Source organism: Carassius auratus, chromosome 24, assembly GCF_003368295.1.
Source record: "Carassius auratus strain Wakin chromosome 24, ASM336829v1, whole genome shotgun sequence".
In the NCBI taxonomy this organism is placed as follows: domain Eukaryota; kingdom Metazoa; phylum Chordata; class Actinopteri; order Cypriniformes; family Cyprinidae; genus Carassius; species Carassius auratus.
The window spans coordinates 20,876,257-20,895,351 of NC_039266.1; the positions used below are offsets into that span (position 1 = coordinate 20,876,257).

At 34.6% G+C, this 19,095-nt stretch overlaps 1 protein-coding gene across 1 annotated transcript in view; it reads left to right on the forward strand.

Moving 5' to 3' along the window:
* LOC113042572 (SRC kinase signaling inhibitor 1-like) overlaps positions 1 to 10,855 on the forward strand; it is a 46,184-nt gene extending 35,329 nt beyond the window's left edge. Inside the window, exons 13-20 of the mRNA XM_026201513.1 lie at positions 337 to 484; positions 578 to 798; positions 1,271 to 1,500; positions 1,729 to 2,017; positions 2,147 to 2,289; positions 3,649 to 3,834; positions 4,075 to 4,194; positions 10,166 to 10,855. Of these exons, the coding sequence (XP_026057298.1) occupies positions 337 to 484; positions 578 to 798; positions 1,271 to 1,500; positions 1,729 to 2,017; positions 2,147 to 2,289; positions 3,649 to 3,834; positions 4,075 to 4,194; positions 10,166 to 10,321 (1,493 nt within the window). The 3' untranslated portion in view covers positions 10,322 to 10,855. The remainder of the gene's footprint in view (positions 1 to 336; positions 485 to 577; positions 799 to 1,270; positions 1,501 to 1,728; positions 2,018 to 2,146; positions 2,290 to 3,648; positions 3,835 to 4,074; positions 4,195 to 10,165) is intronic.
* Positions 10,856 to 19,095: the final 8,240 nt, after the last annotated feature.

Sequence of the window (19,095 nt, forward strand, 5' to 3'; positions counted from 1 at the left end):
TGCTTTTGATTCACTAAAAAGAGCCAGTTTATAAGTAGCATTCTTCTAGGAGTTGGATTACACTGGTTGTGTTATATGTTTTGATTCACTAAAAAGAATCATCTCATGCCTTGGTTAGGTGAGATAAATTTAATTCAATTAAAAAAGGCCTCATTCGCTCTTAATTGGACTGCATTGGTCTTGCTCTGTAATTACTGCACATTAGCGATGTTGCACCTTTGGTCAGTGCATAAATAGCGTAAAGCTGTTTTGTGCAGTGTTCTGCAAATGTGGAAATCTCTATAATTTAACTGTAAGCTAATTCTATGCATTATGTTCTATAATTTATGTGTTTAGATCAGTTCCCAACTTTACAAAGTAAGATGCGTGTGGTGTTGAGGGTGGAGGTGGAAGCCGTCAAGTTTCTGAAAGAGGAACCGCTCCGACTGGAGGCTCTGTTGAAGCGCTGCAGAAACATCACCAATACGCTCGCTCTACTACGAAGGTAACGCACACAAACACGTAACCATTCTCTCCTGTTCGGATGCGTTCTCTAGTGCCATGCCTGAAGTATTCCTCAGTGTGTGTTTGTGTACAGGCAGGTATCAGAAGGTGTGTGGAGGACACCCGATGACTTCAGTAGTTCAGTTTCCAGCGCGAGTGACGCCGACTTCAGCAGGAGCTCTGATCTGGATATTCTCAACAGTCCTTCTCTAAATCTGCCCGACCTCGGGGGCACCTTATCAGCCACTGCCACTCTCTCTGCCTCCCTGGGCACTAATACCACAAATCCTGGCCTGACGAGTGCTTCTAGTATAGGTAAACATCAGTGTTGATTTATTTAAGGAGTAGTTCACCTTAAAAATGAAAATTAACTCACTCTCAGTTCATCAAAGATATAGATGACTTTGTTTTTTCATCAGAACAAATTTGGAGAAATTTTGCATTACATCACTCCCTCACCAATGGATCCTCTGCAGTGAATGGGTGCCGTTAAAATAAGAGTCCAAACAGCTGATTAAAACATCACAATAATCCGCTCCAGTCTGTCAGTTAACATCTTACGAACAGAAAAGCTGAGTGTTTGTGTTTTTAACAGCTGTTTGCACTCTCATTCTGACGGCACCCATTCACTGCACTGGTGAGCAAGTGATGTAATGCTATATTTCTCCAAATCTGGTCTAAATCTACAGCACATTTTAATGGTGAACTATTTCTGTAACTACAACAAGCTTTGGGGAACATTTATTGTGCATGCTGGATAACTTATTAATTGATTTATTGATTTTAGGAGGCACCACTAGTCTATCTAACGTGCTCGGCTCCACTGTTGGTGCCAGTATGAGCATCTGTGGTATTCCTGGCAGCACCACGCTGGGTAACTGGCTGGCAGGAGCCGGGGCGACAGATCCCATCATGCCTGAACTGGACGGCACCTCCACAGGTCCAATAAAGACCGGCTTGGAAGACCTGCCCGCACGCAGAGAATCTGACAAAGGAGTGTCCGTGGAGGTCCGACTGGTAATGAACACACTTCATTTGGATATTTGTGTTTTCTCGGATGTCAGAAAAGATGTGAATTTTTACAGAAGGCTATTCGAATTTTATAATGTTTAAATTATTTTGCTAACGTTAGCCTTTTCCTCTTTCCAAAACCTGGTACTCTAAAAACATGCATCACATCCCTGGTTGAGATTTATTTAAAGTTTGGAAACCTCTGTGTGATAACGTGTGTGTGTGTGTCTTTAGGCTGCAGAGCGAGACTGGGAGGAGAAGAGAGCCAGCTTGACTCAGTTCAGCGCTCAAGACATCAATCGTCTACTGGAGGAAACTCAAGCTGAGCTGATGAAGGCCATTCCAGATCTGGACTTCGCCGCCAAGCAGATCACCAAACCGGCTGTACCGCCAAAACCCCAGCTGTCCTCGCTCCCAGCACCCGGCTCAACATCCTCCACTCCTAGCTTAACACCTGAACATCAGCCCAGCAAAACCCCACCGAAACCACCCAGCAAAGACGGCATCCCACGCAGGGGATCGGGTGAGGTTTCGTTATCATTGCGCCAAGAACTACAGAAACTGCCTTGTGATGTTAGCTATATTGTTTTATGACTTGACTGATCATTAGACAAATTAATAGGTTTATTGATTGATTTGATTGACTGTTCAGGAGAGTTGACAGTGCCACGGTATCGTACAGAGAAGCTGTCCAAATCCCCACCCCCTCCTCCTCCACGACGAAGTTTCCCATCAGGCCTTGGGCTCACAACCAACAGCAGTGGAGAAGTAATCGCCATAAACAAGAGTGTGAAGGTAACCACAGTTTTCAAAAGTTAAGCATTTTTATGTATCTGTTGAATGTTAGGTGATGCTGATGCTGATGCATTTTTCAGGCATGTTAAGGGCATGCTGTTGATTATCTTTACCAAATTTTGTGCGGATACATTAAAGTATTTAAAAAATAGAATAGTTTGCAACAAATTTCAAAATGCATCACAGTCAACATTCGTCCAATCCTGGACCAAAATTAGTATCAATGGATTCAGCATGACCCAAGGGATACAAAAATTAGATTTTCTGACATTTCAAAAGTTATAACCAAACTAGCTAATTTTAGGACTCATGACATGTAGGTGGCGCTTTTCCCAAATTTAGCTTGTACTCTCAGATCATAGTGCTAATAAAGTGTGCCAAGTTTGGTTTAAATAGATAAAAATTTGTCACGATATAGCATCTACTGTATTCTCTTCTGTATATTGTAATTTTGGGTCAAAATCATTAGACTCACATCATCAAAACTTTTCAACACTAATCTCATGACCTGTAGTTGGTGCTATTCCCAAATTTGGCATGTACCCTCAGATCATGGTGCTGATAAGGTGTACCAAGTTTTGTTTCAATAGATTTAAGTTTTGCCAAGATATACCATCTTTTACAACTATACATTTTAATTTTGGGTTCAAAATTGTTAGACTCGCATCATCATAACTTTTCAACACTAATCTCATGACTTGTAGTTGGCGCTGTTCCCAAATTTGGCATGTACCCTCAGATCATGGTGCTGATAAGGTGTACCAAGTTTTGTTTCAATAGATTTAAGTTTTGCCAAGATATACCATCTATTAAAGCTATACATTTTAATTTTGGGTCAAAATCATTAGACTCGCATCATCATAACTTTTCAACATTAATCTCCTGCTCTATAGTTGGTGTTGTTCCTAAATTTGGCATGTACCCTCAGATAATAGTGCTGATGAAGTGTGCCAACTTTCATTTCGATAGATTGAAGTTTGGCCAAGATACATCATGTATTTTTTCTATATATTCTAATTTTCTGTCAAAATGATTAGATTTACATAATCGTAGGTTGTTAACATAAAGGGAAATCAAAACTCTGTTCAGTCATTTCTGTTTGGGAAACTTATCATCTGAACCAGTTTGGTGATAATTGAACTACATTTCAAGGAGTAGTAGCTTAGTGACAAATTCAAATGTTTTTGTTATAAGCAGTTACATAATAATGAATATGTACTTTGTATTTGACTGGCTGTTAACTGTAAAATAAAGCTATATTTCCATTGCTGCAGCTGTTAATATTTTTTGTGCTTCATATCTTGCAGTGCCTGCTGATGTTTATTAGGTTGCTCTTTCATACACATATTATTTTTGTAGAAATTGGAGAAGGTGGAGAACAGAGAAGAGGCTGAAGTACCGACTCAATCCCAGACACCTCCTGTCAAACTGAGACGTCCGTCGACCTCCGATGGGCCCCGACCGTCATCCACACCTCCGGTCATCGCTGCTTCTGGGATGAAGGAAGATGGGGATGAAGATGAGAAGATAATGGCAGAGCTGGAGGTAAAAAGCTGGTCGGATGCTTGAAAAATATTATTCTTATCACCATGTATCTACATATAGGATGACATTGAAGGACATTAACTCATTCCTGATTGGTCTGTTATTCAGTAAATGGACAAGAGAACATTTTTTTTAGCTTGGTCAAAATTTTAATACAGCAGATTTGGAAATAATGTGTTGTTCATCTTCCTCCAAACCTAAACATGTCAATGCATTTATGCACACACACCAACACGACAGGTGTTTGAGAGAGCCCCAGCGAGACTGAGGGTCACTGCTGAGGCCCAAAGCCCAGCTGAGGTCACTCCTAACAGTGTTGACAGGGCAGGCCAGTGGATCAGCAACTCTCTGTGGAGAGAGGTAACGTGTTAACTGCCAGTCCTTCCTCTCAGGCCTCCTTATAACCTCTGCCATTGAGGATTTTCCTGAACCTTACTAATACACTCTGACACAAAACCTATTAATCTGTCATGTCTTCAAGTCTTTAACCAGCTCTGCTGCTGCATGTTATAGACGGCTTGACTGAGTTCTAGTATTGAAACCCGGCTATGAAAACGCATTGGGAACTAAACATGTCTTTCCAACATTTTCTAAGTGTTTCTTGACTTGATTTCTGTGATTTTCTAGAGATCCTCAGAGATATTCTAGATTCTAAAAAAAAAGATTTGTATTATATAATATAATTTAATAATATATTATATTTGAAATAATAGTTAATGAAGCAATTAAGAATTAAGCAATTAAATATTATGCAATATATATTACTTAATATTGTTATTATTAAATAAACATAAAATTGAATATTAGTCATTTAATTTAGTTTAGTATTATATTATATTATTAAAACTATTAAGTATTGAGCCATTAAATACTGTATAATGATGATCATATTTACAGTATTATTAATTATAATTTATTTGTGATATATAAATAATCATTTTAAAATGTAATTATAAAAAATATGAATATTATAAATAAACACTATTATGAAATGATTAAATATTATTAAATAAAACATTTTCTCAATATTGCAAAGTTATCGCTTAATTGCTTTAATTAATAATGTTATAGAATATTAAGCAATAAAATGTTCTATTTTCTAATATGTATTATTATTATAAATTTTATGTTTCACAATGTCTTAGTTTGAACTTTCTAACGATTAGTTTTATATTTTTCACTCTTAGGTGAAAATGAGCTTCCATACTTAAAACCGGTAGGGTCAAGACACTGAGAGTTTGAGATATCGCTCATAATTTTGTATGCAAAGTCACACATTTCCTCAAAGCAAGCAAAGACAAAAACACAAAAATGCTAAGTATGTTTTAAAAAAAAATGGCATTAATGTAACAGCAAAATGTACATTCAGTTTATTATTATATCTGTCTTTTTATATCAGATTTTTTCACGTTCAGTTTTCACTTGCTTTCTTTTGAAGCGAAGCTGTTGGAATAAACCGTGTAATATCAGTCAAGGTCATCTCTCTCTCTCTATCTTTTGTTATGTCAGTCTGTGCGTCTTCTGCACAGTGACAGTAATGTTGTGACACTGTGGTAACAAATCAATTTTAACAAGCTTAAAGTCTTTAAAGCAAAACCTCCAAGAGCCAATAACAAACAGACGAAGCAAAAAGCGTGTCAGCTACTGCGGTCTAAATGAACTCCTGACTTCACTTTACCCACTCATCAGTCTCGACAGCTTTTCCATACTCAACGTGCTTCTTAACTATGTACTTGGCTCATTTTCACTCGTTCTGTTTACTGGATCGACAAGCCATTCGTTACAGGAAACTATAGCGAAATTGACCAGTGAATTCAGGATTTCTGAAGAAGAAAACTGGTGGTTATCATCTGAGATATCTGGACAGCCTGTGTCTGTATATATGTGTGTGTGTGTGTGTGTGTATCTTGTCAGCCTGCAGAGATGTATTGTGATAAGTACTACTAATGTCTCACAGAGAAAGAAGTGTGAAAGAGTGCTAATATCAGCTTTTCTCACACACATGCAGGGTGTCAGTCTACACTACTGCTGCATGCTGATCTGTAGAGATTCCCTCGGTCTCTTTCTTTCATTCAATTAGTGTTTCTATTTCTGTTTCTTGGCTCTGATCCAAAACCTAGTGAACTGCGTCTCTGTCTACATATGCAGCAACTGGACCGCACTGTAATGGATCATGACACTAAGCTAACGGCATATTGCAGTGTAGTACAGACAAATATACATGAAACGGTGTCATTTCAATTAGACAGATTGATTTTCATGCGATTTCCAGTGCTGAATAAATGTGTATTTGATTTTGTATTACTGTAACCCAGCTGCCATTAAAATTGGGGAAAATATCCCATTGGCTTACAATAACATAATGTTTATGTGTTTTTTAAAGCTTTCTTAATTGCTTTATTTAATAGTATCATATAATATTACATAAATCAATTACGTATTTATCTATTAAGTATTATATAATAATAATTATAATAAATTTATAATAATAATAATAATAAATACTATTATTAAATGACTACTAATGTTACAAATATTTAAACTATTAATAATAATAATAATTACATTTAGCACACATAAAATATTATTATTTATCACATTGTAAATAATAGTTTTTATGTTTCTTGTTAAATAATATATAATAATAAAGCAACTAACAATTAAGCAGTATTATGAAGTTTCAATTATTATAATAATATAATGATGTAATAATAATAATAATAATACATTAATAAATGATTACTACTAGTTATCTTTATTATTATTGTTTATTTCTCACATGATAAAAATTTTTTTTCTATTTATTATATAATATAATATTGAAAAAAGAAACTGAGTATTAAGCAATTAATAATAATACTAATAATAGTCAATATTGATAATAATAAATGAATTACACATTGTAACTAAATCTTCTTATATTTCTTATTAAATATATAGAACAATATTAAAGCAACTTAGTAATAAACAGTATTACTAAGTATTAATATACTGGCTACCATGGCCGCGGGAAGTGGGGGTGCTGGGGGTGCTGCAGCACCCCCTAGTGACGAGAGGGAGATAAAAAAAAATGTAGGCCTATTAAAATATTTGTAACGCGCTTGTAACATTTATTTTTTTTGGCAACAAGTGTGGGATCAGCTTTGACTAGCCAAGCAATTGTAAGTAGTACACTATAGTATTTTTTTTAAGGTGGTGGGGATGGGGATGGAGAGTATTATTTCGTTCGTGTGTTCTTTGTGTAATGGTTGTGGAGAACTGTTAAATAACGTTTAAATAGTAGGGCTGGGTATCGATTCAGATGTTCCAGATCGATTCGATTTCGATTCACAAGCTCTCAAATCGATTCTATTTCGATCCTCGATTCGATTTCGATTCGATTTTCTATTAGAGATGTAATCGGGCCTTAAAATATAAGCCCGACACGTCCCGAGCCGACACGTACATTTTGATTGACAGCTTTTTAAGAGCCCGAACCCATTTACAACCCGACAGTATTCAAATGTAAGCAGCACACAGCTCTTTTGCCTTTTGTCAGGAATGAGTCATTTATACATAATTTAACATAATTTATACATGACTAACGTAATAGGCCACTTTGAAGTTTGAACAAAGAAATAAAATAAGTCCTCTGTAACATCGTAATATCTCAGCACTCTATAAATAGCCCTAAGGTATAGGCTCATTTAGCATATAAATAGGCCAACGCACCAATAAAAACAAGTCTTTCTTAAAAAATTTAATTAAGATAAATTATAAATTAAGATGGGTATTTGGCAATAACGAAATGAATTAAGATAAAGGCTCTGCCGGGTTTGCTTCGCCATAGCAGCTGACATAATAAAATAATAATGCCAACATTAGCTTATATAGCCTACTCTGTCTACATTATGCATTTAAGACTCAAGTAATATTTAGTTATTATTTGAAAAAAATTTACTCATCAAGATTAGGTAAGGCCTACGTGTTATTGTGGAGGAAAATGATTGAATTCACTGTAGATGGCTTCAGCGCGCTCCTGCGCTCACTGATGCTGCATCATTATTCACTCATTATTCTCATTATAAACAAGGTCAAAACTTTTCCAAACCTCAGACTTTGCTTTAGTTGCTGGTGCTACCAAAACGTAATCGTCAGAAGCAAGCCTCCGTTTCAGCTACTCAGCATACATTTTCGCATATTTCTCGCGCTAATCGAAACATTACATGACCGCTCATTTACCGCACAAGCCCGAGCCCGGCACGATTAGTTCGATTGGCAATGGGATTCTTCACGCTGCCTGAACATGTGCAATTGTGCTTTTGAAGACAACTGACCACGCGCACCTGTCCGTGCGGTTGTCTGCTCAGACTCGGTACACACTCTCCGATGGCGATGTTTACATCAAGCCTGCATAGCGGTCCATAGCGGACTCGAGGACGCAGAAAGTATAAGAGGCTTTAAGATGCAGTCTGTAAGACGCGAACGGGAGCATGACATGACGCACATTGCAGAAAATGGAACCACTGCTTTAAACTGAATGAATGAATGATAGGTTCGTTGGTAACATCGCACAAGGCACATAAGAGGGTGACATCTAGTGGAGAAGATTTGTAATTAGATTAACGCTAATCTTACGTTCAATGTATGCGGAAATAAATACGAAAAAAAATCGATTCATGGCCTTTGAGAATCGATTTTTAATCGACCACATTTTAAAAAACGATTAATCGAAAAATCTATTTTTTACCCAGCCCTATTAAATAGTCGGAGATTCCTTGTGGTTTGTGTAAAAAGGTTGGAGATGGAGACAGAAAGCTTTATACTGTGCGTGTTTTCTTTGCGTAATGGATGTGGAGAACTGTTCAATAAACAAATTGCTTAAATAGTCAGAGATTATTTCCTTGTGGTGTGCGTAAAAAGATTTTGGAGTTAATAGAGTTGCGTGTGACATAAACGTGCAGTGATTCAAGCCAGCTGACCAAATCGATTGCATTGTTTTAGCGTTATTGTGAAGTTTGATTAATATTATATTTTGTTGTAATATTATTTGTTGTATCTAAATGAGTTGCATGTATGTATAGGCTATCTGAAATTGTAATGAAAGTAATTATTTCGTTTTTTTCGATTATTAAACTATTATTTAAACTATTATTTCTGATTCTGATTCTGCTTCAGATTAATAGCGCATTGCGCAAATCTGAGAACTGATGTCTGTGTGTTTCAGACCCTGGCTGGCTGTGCACTGAAGTGTATATGACAATAAAGTAGTAAATCTCAATGTATATATTTTTAAAATGTATTTTAAATAGGCCTATAGGCTCATAGGTTTTTTGTAAAAAAAAAAAAAAAAAAAAAAATTCACAGCACCCCCTGTTCAAAATTACTTCCCGCGGCCCTGCTGGCTACTACTACTAATAACAACAACAATCAATTTTATTAATAAAAATATATAAATTATCACTAATAAATTATTACTGCTATATTATTAGTATTTTTACTAGTATTATTCCTCACATTGTAACTGAATTTATTCATATAAAATATATAATTAATTCTAATTATAATAGTCGATATCAATAATAATAAATGAATTCTTGCTATCAGTTAAGAATATTTTTCTCACATTGTAACTTTATATTTTAATATTTCTTATTATCTAAGATTATATAATAAAGCAATTTAGTAAATAATAAAATACAATGTTATATAATAATAACAACCATTTATTAATAGTCATGATTATTGATAATAATAATAATGTGTTAATAATTTAATAATAATAATATAATAATAATAATAATAATAATTATTATTATTATTATTATTGTTAACACATTATTAACATATGTGTTAATAATTTAATACTACTACTAATAATAATAATTATTATTATTATTATTAACACATTATTATTATTATTATTAATCATGACTATTAATAAATGTATATTTATTAATATAAAATATATATAAAATTGTATTTTATTATTTACTTAATTGCTTTATTATATAATCTTATATAATATGGACTTCCATTCCACTAACAGCTCACAAGTTGGGACAAGACATTGGAGGTTTATGATATCTAAAAGTGACATGTTTTCTTAAAGCAATCAAAAACATAATGCAACTCTCGCAAATTCTTCAGAAAATTGTGTGCAACAGCCTTCATGTTCATCAGGAACAGAGATGCTGCTCAGCTCACTGGGTTTTGTAGCAGAGCTTTCATTTTGACGCTCTCTTTCCAGCAAACGTGAATTATTCAGACTCAGTCCCACGACTTAAACAAACACGGTCAGGTTGCAGCCCAGCCTGCTGTTGTTGATTCATGTCTGTTCTCTGGTTCTCAGCCTGTAGGCATTCCTCCGGGCTCCAAACTGGTGCAGCCGTCTGCGGCGTCCCGTCTGCGGCACCTGCAGCAGAGCAGCCTGGAGCGCAGGAGCAGGAAACAGCAGGAGGAACTCCCAAAGCTCCAGCAGGGTCAGCAGCAGGTATTCCACTTCTAACAATAGCTGCGCCCTGCTATCGGCCGACTGACGCTCGCTCTCGCTGACTTTACTTCTGCTCTGCGCTAAGAGGCACTCGTTCAGTGCAAACTCATCCGTCGACTCCAGTGACTGTAACACTTGCAGCCATGTGAGCTGCCACGTCTCCCAGCTGCTGCACAGATGTTATGGTTTCCACTGTGCGATGGGGTTCAGTATGCACAAGATTTCCCTGTATGCTCACAGATTATGTATTTTTCTCTTTCATGCCACATGAACTATTCTTCCAAAACAGCACAATATAGTGTATTACAATGCCACCTAATTTCTTTCTCGATTTGGAGCTTGTTTCTACTCTAGGAGGAAAAAGTTGACGTTTAGGCCTGAAATATTTTTTTTATGTATACGTACACAGATGAGAAGCAAGTGTTCACAGAGAGTACACTATCATCATTCAAAGTTTTGGGGTTGGTTAGCTTGAAAAGTCTCTTTGGCTCACCAAGGCTGCATTTCTTTGATCAAATATACCACCAAATTTTTCTATATTGTGAAATATTATTTCAAATTAAATTAGCTGTTTTCTGTTTGAATGTGATCTAAAATGTAATTTATTCCTGTGATGCAAAGCTGAATTTTCAGCATCATTCCTCCAGTCTTCAGTGTCACATGATCTTCAGAAATCATTCATGGTTTTCTGATCAAGAAGCATTTCTGATTATTATCAATGTTGAAAACAATTTGCTGCTTCGCATGTTTGTGGAAACTGTAATATGTTTCTGTTTTCAGGATGATTTTATGAATATAAAGTTCAATAGAACTGCATTTATTTGACTTCGAAATCGTTTATGAAATAATAAGTGTCTTTACAGTCACTTTTGATCAATTTAATGCATCCTTGATGAATAAAAGTATTAATTTCATTCAATAAAAAGGACCCCAAAATTTTTAAACTTCAGTGTATATTATATTTCAGGCCTTAATGTTCTTGAATATTTAAGAGACTAATTAAGACTAATGTCAGCTAATGATGCTAGCTAATCGGTAAACTGACGTATCGGTCCTTGTGCCATCTTTGAGTTTTCCTTTAAGTCTCTTTCATTCTTTGTCTATAATTTCGAAGTAACTATACTGTTCTGAAGCAGTACATTTTGATGAGTACTCAAGCTGTCAGATCCCAGCCGAAAGAAGCTTTTGTGCTGTGCTTATGACAGGACGGGTCAAGGTGAGATGGCATACGTGACCCAGATACTTTCTGACATTGTCACTGCTTTAAAGTGTCGAAGCTTTTGAAAGATCGGTTGGAAAAGAGAAGGAATTGGAGATGAGACGTGTGCTTTGATCACGGTCAGGTTTGGCCAGCTACCAACCTGGAAAAAGAGACTTATTGTAGGATATTTTGAAGTGAACATGAAATTACTCTTTTTTTCATTTTACTTTCTTAATCTGACAAGTGTTATGGGGAAAGACAGTTGAGATTCTGTGCATAGGAATTGATTGGTTTATAAAAAGTGGGTGCTCTATAGCAGAATAAGGGTAAAATATTTTTTTTTGGAATAATGCATACTAAATCACAGACAAAAGAACCAGGAATGAGTATTATGAAAGGTCATTTTTAATTAAATGTTATGCTTATTTTACACAAAACAGCTGAATTTTTCTATTAAATGAATAGGAATGTGTATTAGGAGAGTAATTAGGGTGAATTTTGATTTTACTTTATGCGTATTTCACACAAACCATGAGGAAACCGCTGAATCAAAATGAGTAAATCATTGATTAAATGACTAGAAATGTGTTTTTCAAAGTAAATCAGGTCAGTTTTGATTTCACTTTAAGCTTATAACCTGCTTCTCAATCACTTATAAGACTGTAAGAAGACAGGTGGAGAGGTATAGAAGAGTGAAGAGGAAAGGGAAGCCTGCGGTGTTCCTGTAGTGATGCACAGTCTCTATCAGAACAACTCGCAAAGTCAGCGCTCCCCAGAGTCCAACCCGAAAGAACGAGAGGAGAGAGATTGTGTGCAAACCCTGAGGGAGGGAAGTGAAAAACTGGGTGGAAAGACAGAGAAAAGGAAGAGATGAGATGGCGAGGTTTGGTCTCTCTCTCTCTCTCAGTCCTGCAGGGTTAATCGACAGACTATTAGCTCAGCATAAGCTCAGAGTTAGCCCAGACCGCTGCAGACGGTCTGATGCACTCCAGGGGCAAATTAATGTCTCCAAAATGAAAATATTGAATCTTTTAATTGGCAGTGACATGACTGCAAGATAAGATGTTTTACAGACAAGCAAGTTAAAGGAACAGATCACCTGAAAAGGACAATTGATTTTTTATTTTAGTACTCCAATTTATTATTAACTTTTTAAATTTGATTTCAGCCTTTAATGGGTTTAATTATATTTTTATATTTTGTTTTAGTCACTTTAATACTTTAGTTTATTTTTCTATTTTTTTATTTCAGCCTTTAATGGCTCCATTTTTAGTTTGAACCATTTTAATACTTACATTTATTATTTCATTTATTATTTTAATAGTGTTTGCTATAGAACAGTATTGTCATTTGCAGGTGTATCCTACTGTATGCTACAGTAAAATCTCATCTGGAAGTGAGCTGGAAGTGTGCACTAGCTAGTATTTGCTTTAAACCAGAAATACTAATTAAAATGAGTTTTGTTTGCAGCTAGTGAGTGATTAAAGACGCGGCTAAAGACAGCAGTACTGTACAAGCCAGAGTCTGTTCTCTAAAGGCACGTACACAGTGGTTTTTCTTCTAATACCCTTCTGGAAGGGCCTCTAATCTTCCCTCGACTGTGTGTGCGCTCAGGCAGCAGATCAGTCTCGTCTGTGTGCTTCACTGCGCTCTCAGCAACAACAGGACACAGTTCCCAGTCATCAGTCAATGCCCAACAACTCCGGCTTTGTTCCCAGGCAGAGATCTGGCTAATTTGGCACAGCGCCGAGTGCGGCAGGCCGTCATCTCCTGGAAAGAGCGTCTTCGCTCGGGCTTAATGGGAGGTCTGTGCCATGAATCGGACAACAGACCGCTCTGCTGACCGTTTTGGCTCGGCGAGGGCAAACACAGAAGGCTGTGAAGATGCAGTGTTTGAAGGGATTGTTTATTCTGAGGTCAAATTGTTTGCTGGCCGTGAGTGAGAGACGTTGGAACTGTTAGTGTGTCGTTTTCTGGGCCTCTGTTTGCGTCCCAGGGGTGTTGGAGGACTTTGCTGTAGATGTTTAATAAGGTGAATGAAATCGTGCTTGCGGAGACGCTCGCAGCGCTGTGTTTTCTCAGTGTCCTCAAACAAACTGAGCGCTGTGGGAAGCAGTGAGGTGTGGAAATGATTCAGCCTGATTTTCTGAGTGGAGTCGGCTGCTGTTGTGCACTTTTGAGCTTAGCTTGCTCATTTTTAGTCAATACTTTATCTACATACTCAGAAGTGTTTTTGAAAGAAGTCTAAGCTTACCGAAGCTGCATTTTGTTGATAAAAATACTGTTAAAATAGTATTATTGTGGAATATTAAGATTATTATCCAATTTTCAGTAGGATATGTATTCCTGTGATCAAAGCTGAATTTTCAGCATCATAACTCCAGTCTTCAGTGTCACATAATCCTTGAGAAATCATTCGAATTTGATGTTGAAGTTCTTATTATATATATATATATATATATATATATATATATATATATATATATATATATATATATATATATATATATATATATGCTGAAAATTCATATATATACAGTACAGACCAAAAGTTGGGAAACATTACTATTTTTAATGTTTTTGAAAGAAGTTTCTTCTGCTCATCAAGCCTGCATTTATTTGATCAAAAAATACAGAAAAAACAGTAATATTGTGAAATATTATTACAGCTTAAAATAATAGTTTTCTATTTGAATATACTTTAAAAAAAAAATTATTCCTGTGATGCAAAACAGAATTTTCAGCATCATTCCTCCAGCCTTCAGTGTCACATGTAACATCAGTCGATCACATGATCATTTAGAAATCATTCTAATATTCTGATTTATTATGAGTGTTGGAAACAGTTCTGCCGTCTAATATATTTGATGAATAAAAGGTTAAAAAGAACTGCATTTATAAAGAAAAAAAAAAGTCTAATAATATATATTCTAATAATATATTTTCTTTACTATCACTTTTTATCAATTTAACACATCCTTGCTGAATAAAAGTATTGATTTTATTTAAAAAAAGAAAGAAAAAAAAATCACTGACCCCAAATTACTGACCAGTTGTGTATATTATTACAAAATATTTATATTTTAAAAACATAGCTTCTTCTTCTTCTTTTTTTTTACTTTATTCATCAAAGTATCCTAAAAAAGTATCACATGTTCTGAAAAAATATTAAGCAGCAGACCTGTTTCCAACTTTGATAATGAATCATCATTAGAATGATTTCTAAAGGATCATGTGATAATGATCCTAAAAATTCAGCTTTGCATCACAGAAATAAATGATAATTTAAAGTATAATAAATGTAAAAACAATTATTTTAAAATGTAATAATATATCACAATATACATTTTTTTTCTGTATTCTTGATCAAATAAATGCAGGCTTGATGAGCAGAAGAAACTTCTTTCAAAAACATTAAATATAGTAATGTTTCCAAACTGTGTGTGTGTATATATATATATATATATATATATATATATATATATATATATATATATATATATATATATATATATATATATATATAGTGACACATTTTTCTTGGAATGGAAAGTTCAAGAGAAGAACATTTATTTCAAACAGATATTTTTGTATGGCCACTGTCAATTTTGATGATTTTAATGATTAATTTACCCCAACAGTTATTCATTATTGATAATACATTTTTCATGAGCAGCAAATCGGTATATTTGAAGGATTTCTGAAGGATTCTGAAGGTATAATTCAGCTTTACTTCACAGAAATAAATTACATTTTAAAACATATTCAAATAGAATACAGTTATTTTAAATTATTATAAATTATAATGTTTCAGAATTTGACTTTTTTTTTTGTTTTGTTGATATTTTTCATCAAATGAGAGACTTTAAAAACTTGTGACAAACTTTATTCCAAACTTTTCTGACAAATAATTATTTTATCAGAGTAAAATACAAGGCTATCCAGCACAGTGTCACAGGAATAGCTTGCATGCTTTTGCGGTTGCAGCTAGTTTAAGAATTTAAATTAGAATTTAGTTTTTGTGCATATTTAAAGTTGAAAGTCCAATATGTTCGATTTTAGTCCTTTTCTTTGGCTAAAGAGATATTTAGCTGCCTTGAATTGATAATATCTCAAAGCCATGGCTGTTTTGACTATCACAGTAACTCTGAGGAAAGACTGTCTCCTGGTGGACATTATGTGTTTAACAAAAGGAGAAAGGCAAAGGCACTAGTTTCTCTCCTAAATGTTTAGAGAACACATTAGAAATGACAATGCACTGATTATTCTTTCTTTTCTCTTCTCTTATCCACTCACCTGTCCTAACTTGCTTGTATTTTATCCCAAGTCCATCCTTTCCTGACCTCTTCTTATTATGCTGAGGTTATAAGAGCCCAGCGCCTGTATTTTTGACACATATATTGTTAAGACTAGCCCTATCTATTCCTGCAGTCCCGCAGTCCTGCACTGAATTTATGAATGAAGGAAAGATATTTTTACTCACATTTCCTTTTCTGCCTCATGGCCTCAGATTGTCTTCAATAATTTTTTTGTACCGGCATGTTGACTATCAGCCTCCAAGTACTGCCCTGAGTGGTCCTACATGCCCCCCTTTACCCTGAGATCTGATCCTGTCTAAGGTGAACGCTTCATGGCGACGATGACCCTAGAAACCAGGGGGAACAGGTGACCTCTGAGCCTAAATCATCTCCCAGCTAAAGCACAACACCTCAGTACTGAAGAGCTCTGACGAAGGTACGAGTCCAATTGTAATTTCATAGTAAAGCTGGCCGATGGATACAAATAGCTTCCAGTTTATGTGCACTGAATAAACAGTTTAAATTATATATGCTTATATATATATATATATATATATATATATATATAAGTGGTTATAGTCTCCTATGTAAACAAACTTGTGGCAATATATTTGAAAATATTCTAGGATGAATCTCATTAAAACATGCACAGATCACATATCATTTCAAAATGTAATATATAATATATATATATATATATGTGTGTGTGTGTGTGTGTGTGTGTATAGATTAGTGCTGTCAAATGATTAATCACATCCAAAATAAAAGTTTTTGTTTACTTAATATATGTCTGTATACTTTATTATGTATACAAACATATGCATGCATATATTTAAGAAAAATATTTTATGTTTATATATTGAACATATTTATATATAATATAAAATATAATAATATGAATATAGAAATATATATAAGCATGTTAATATACACAATATACATACATATTATGTAAACAAAATATTTTATTTTGGATGCGATTAATCGCTATTGATCGTTTGACAGCACTAATATATTTGTTTATTATTATTAATTCAGTTAGCAATTTTAATAATTATATTGCATTGAAGTGATGAGAATTGAGTGGAAATTGTGCTTAATTGGCATAGACTTTGTAAGCTAAACATAATTTATAAATTCTTTGTTTTTATTTTTATTTTGAGGTGACAAATGACTGGGAATTTTTTTTTCAGGCAGGTTTTATGAGATTCGCCCTTATAGCTGATATATATACCGTATTTTCCGGACTATAAATCGCACTTTTTTCATAGTTTGGCTGGTCCTGTGACTTATAGTCAGGTGCGACTTATTTATAAAAATTAATTTGACATGAACCAAGAGAAATGAACTAAGAGACATGAACCAAGAGAAAACATTACCATCTACAACCGCCAGAGGGCGCTCTATACTGCTCAGTTCTCCTGTAGTCTACACTGAAGACATAGAGCGCCCTCTCGTGGCTGGAGACGGTAATGTTTTGTCTTGGTTCTTGGTTCTAAATAAATGCGATTTATAGTCCAGTGCGACTTATTTTTGGACTGATACGACTTATACTCAGGTGCGACCTATAGTCCGAAAAATACGGTAGTTTGGGTCAGGTTTAGATAGAAAAATAGAAAATTAAAAATAATCTTAGCAGACTTAATTCAACTAGAAAATATCTGCAGCACAACTAAATAATTACCTTCAGAGTTAAATAGTAAAAGCTACTGACAGATAATCGGTAAATATTTATCAAGTATAAGCTAGATATTTTATATGAGATTAGCTTTTGTATTTTTATACTAAGATTAGATAGCGTGAGGTACATGCCTTATCCAAATTCATACTGTGTGACTTGTAGAAATGAAGAATGAAGCCTGGGATCTTTTATGTGAATCCAATCAGTTTTCCCCAGTGGATCTGGAGTGTGAGAGCAGATTTCATCTCAAAGCATATATTTTGTTAACATTTGACAGCACATTACACTGTACGTGTGAAGCACTTTGTGTCACTGGGACGTATTAGCAACTTATGACAAAAAACCAGTTGGTGGTGAATAATAAACTGCTATGGACTGTTAAGATCAATATTCTCATTCATATTTAATGGATCCCCAAAGGTTTGCAAACCACTGCCCCACTGCCATTGTTTTTCCATTTTCTGCTACTAAATATAGCTACAGTAGAGTATATATAGACGCTATAGTTTGGTTTGGTGGTCATATCCATCAGATGCCTGATACATACCTCATAACTTTCTTTGTTTTGTGTCTTAAAATGACTTCATTAAAGTAGAATTGCCCCAAACTCTGATGCGACAGGCATTCGAGCACCATATGCTGTGTTAAAACACTGAGAAACATCCAAAATGATGTACAGAGAAACTGTGGAACTGTATATAAAATGTATGATCATGCATATGTTCATTTAGGGTATTTTTTGTAAGCTTTTTTTTATTTTCTACCAAAAGCGTTTGAGAGATCTAAACTGCATGTAGATATCCTCTCAAAGTCTGCATGCAGAATCCTCTCTCTGTAAGTTCTGTTTACAAGTGTAAGATAGATGGATTTCTGTATTAATAAAGAGATTTTTTTTTAAATAAATATAGTTGTATGTGAGTAGACGGGTCAATCGGATCCTATTCACTGTTGTCTGATCTGTAACAAACCATTCAAGCATTCCGAATTTAACAGGTCCGGAAAAAAAGAAAACATTTTTCATCAATGCAACATATAGAATATATACAAATCTATCAATGACTTCTTGTGATAAAACAATAACGGTGTGAATGCAATGTTGACCAATAGAAATATATCTATATGGAAATGTTATAATGAAAAAGTTGTTTTAATGTTGAAAAAAACCTTGTCAGGTTGTGTATTTACAAGAGACTGTTGGTTTTGAATGTTCTTGTGCTGTTTTTGTGACTATTAAAGTGAATATCTTGTACTACAGTCTTGTGCACTAATTGTAAATACAGAAATACTGTACTTTTTTTTTGTTGTAATGGTAAATGGCATTTTTTTTATCCAGTATAAAATCTTTATTATGTTATATGCAGAAAGAAAAAACAAAATGAAAACAAAAAATACATTTATATATATATACACATACTAGACGAAGCTAGTTTCAGTAGTTGGTGTACAGTAAGCATTTCCAGAATACAGTGTCAAAATGAAGCTGAAGATCCAGTTGTTATAGAGTTAATCTCACGAAACCTGTCAGGAATATGCCGTATTTCATCTAAACATTATAAGAAAATGATAAGGAATAACTGTTCATTTTTAAATTAAATTCTTAAAATTCTAA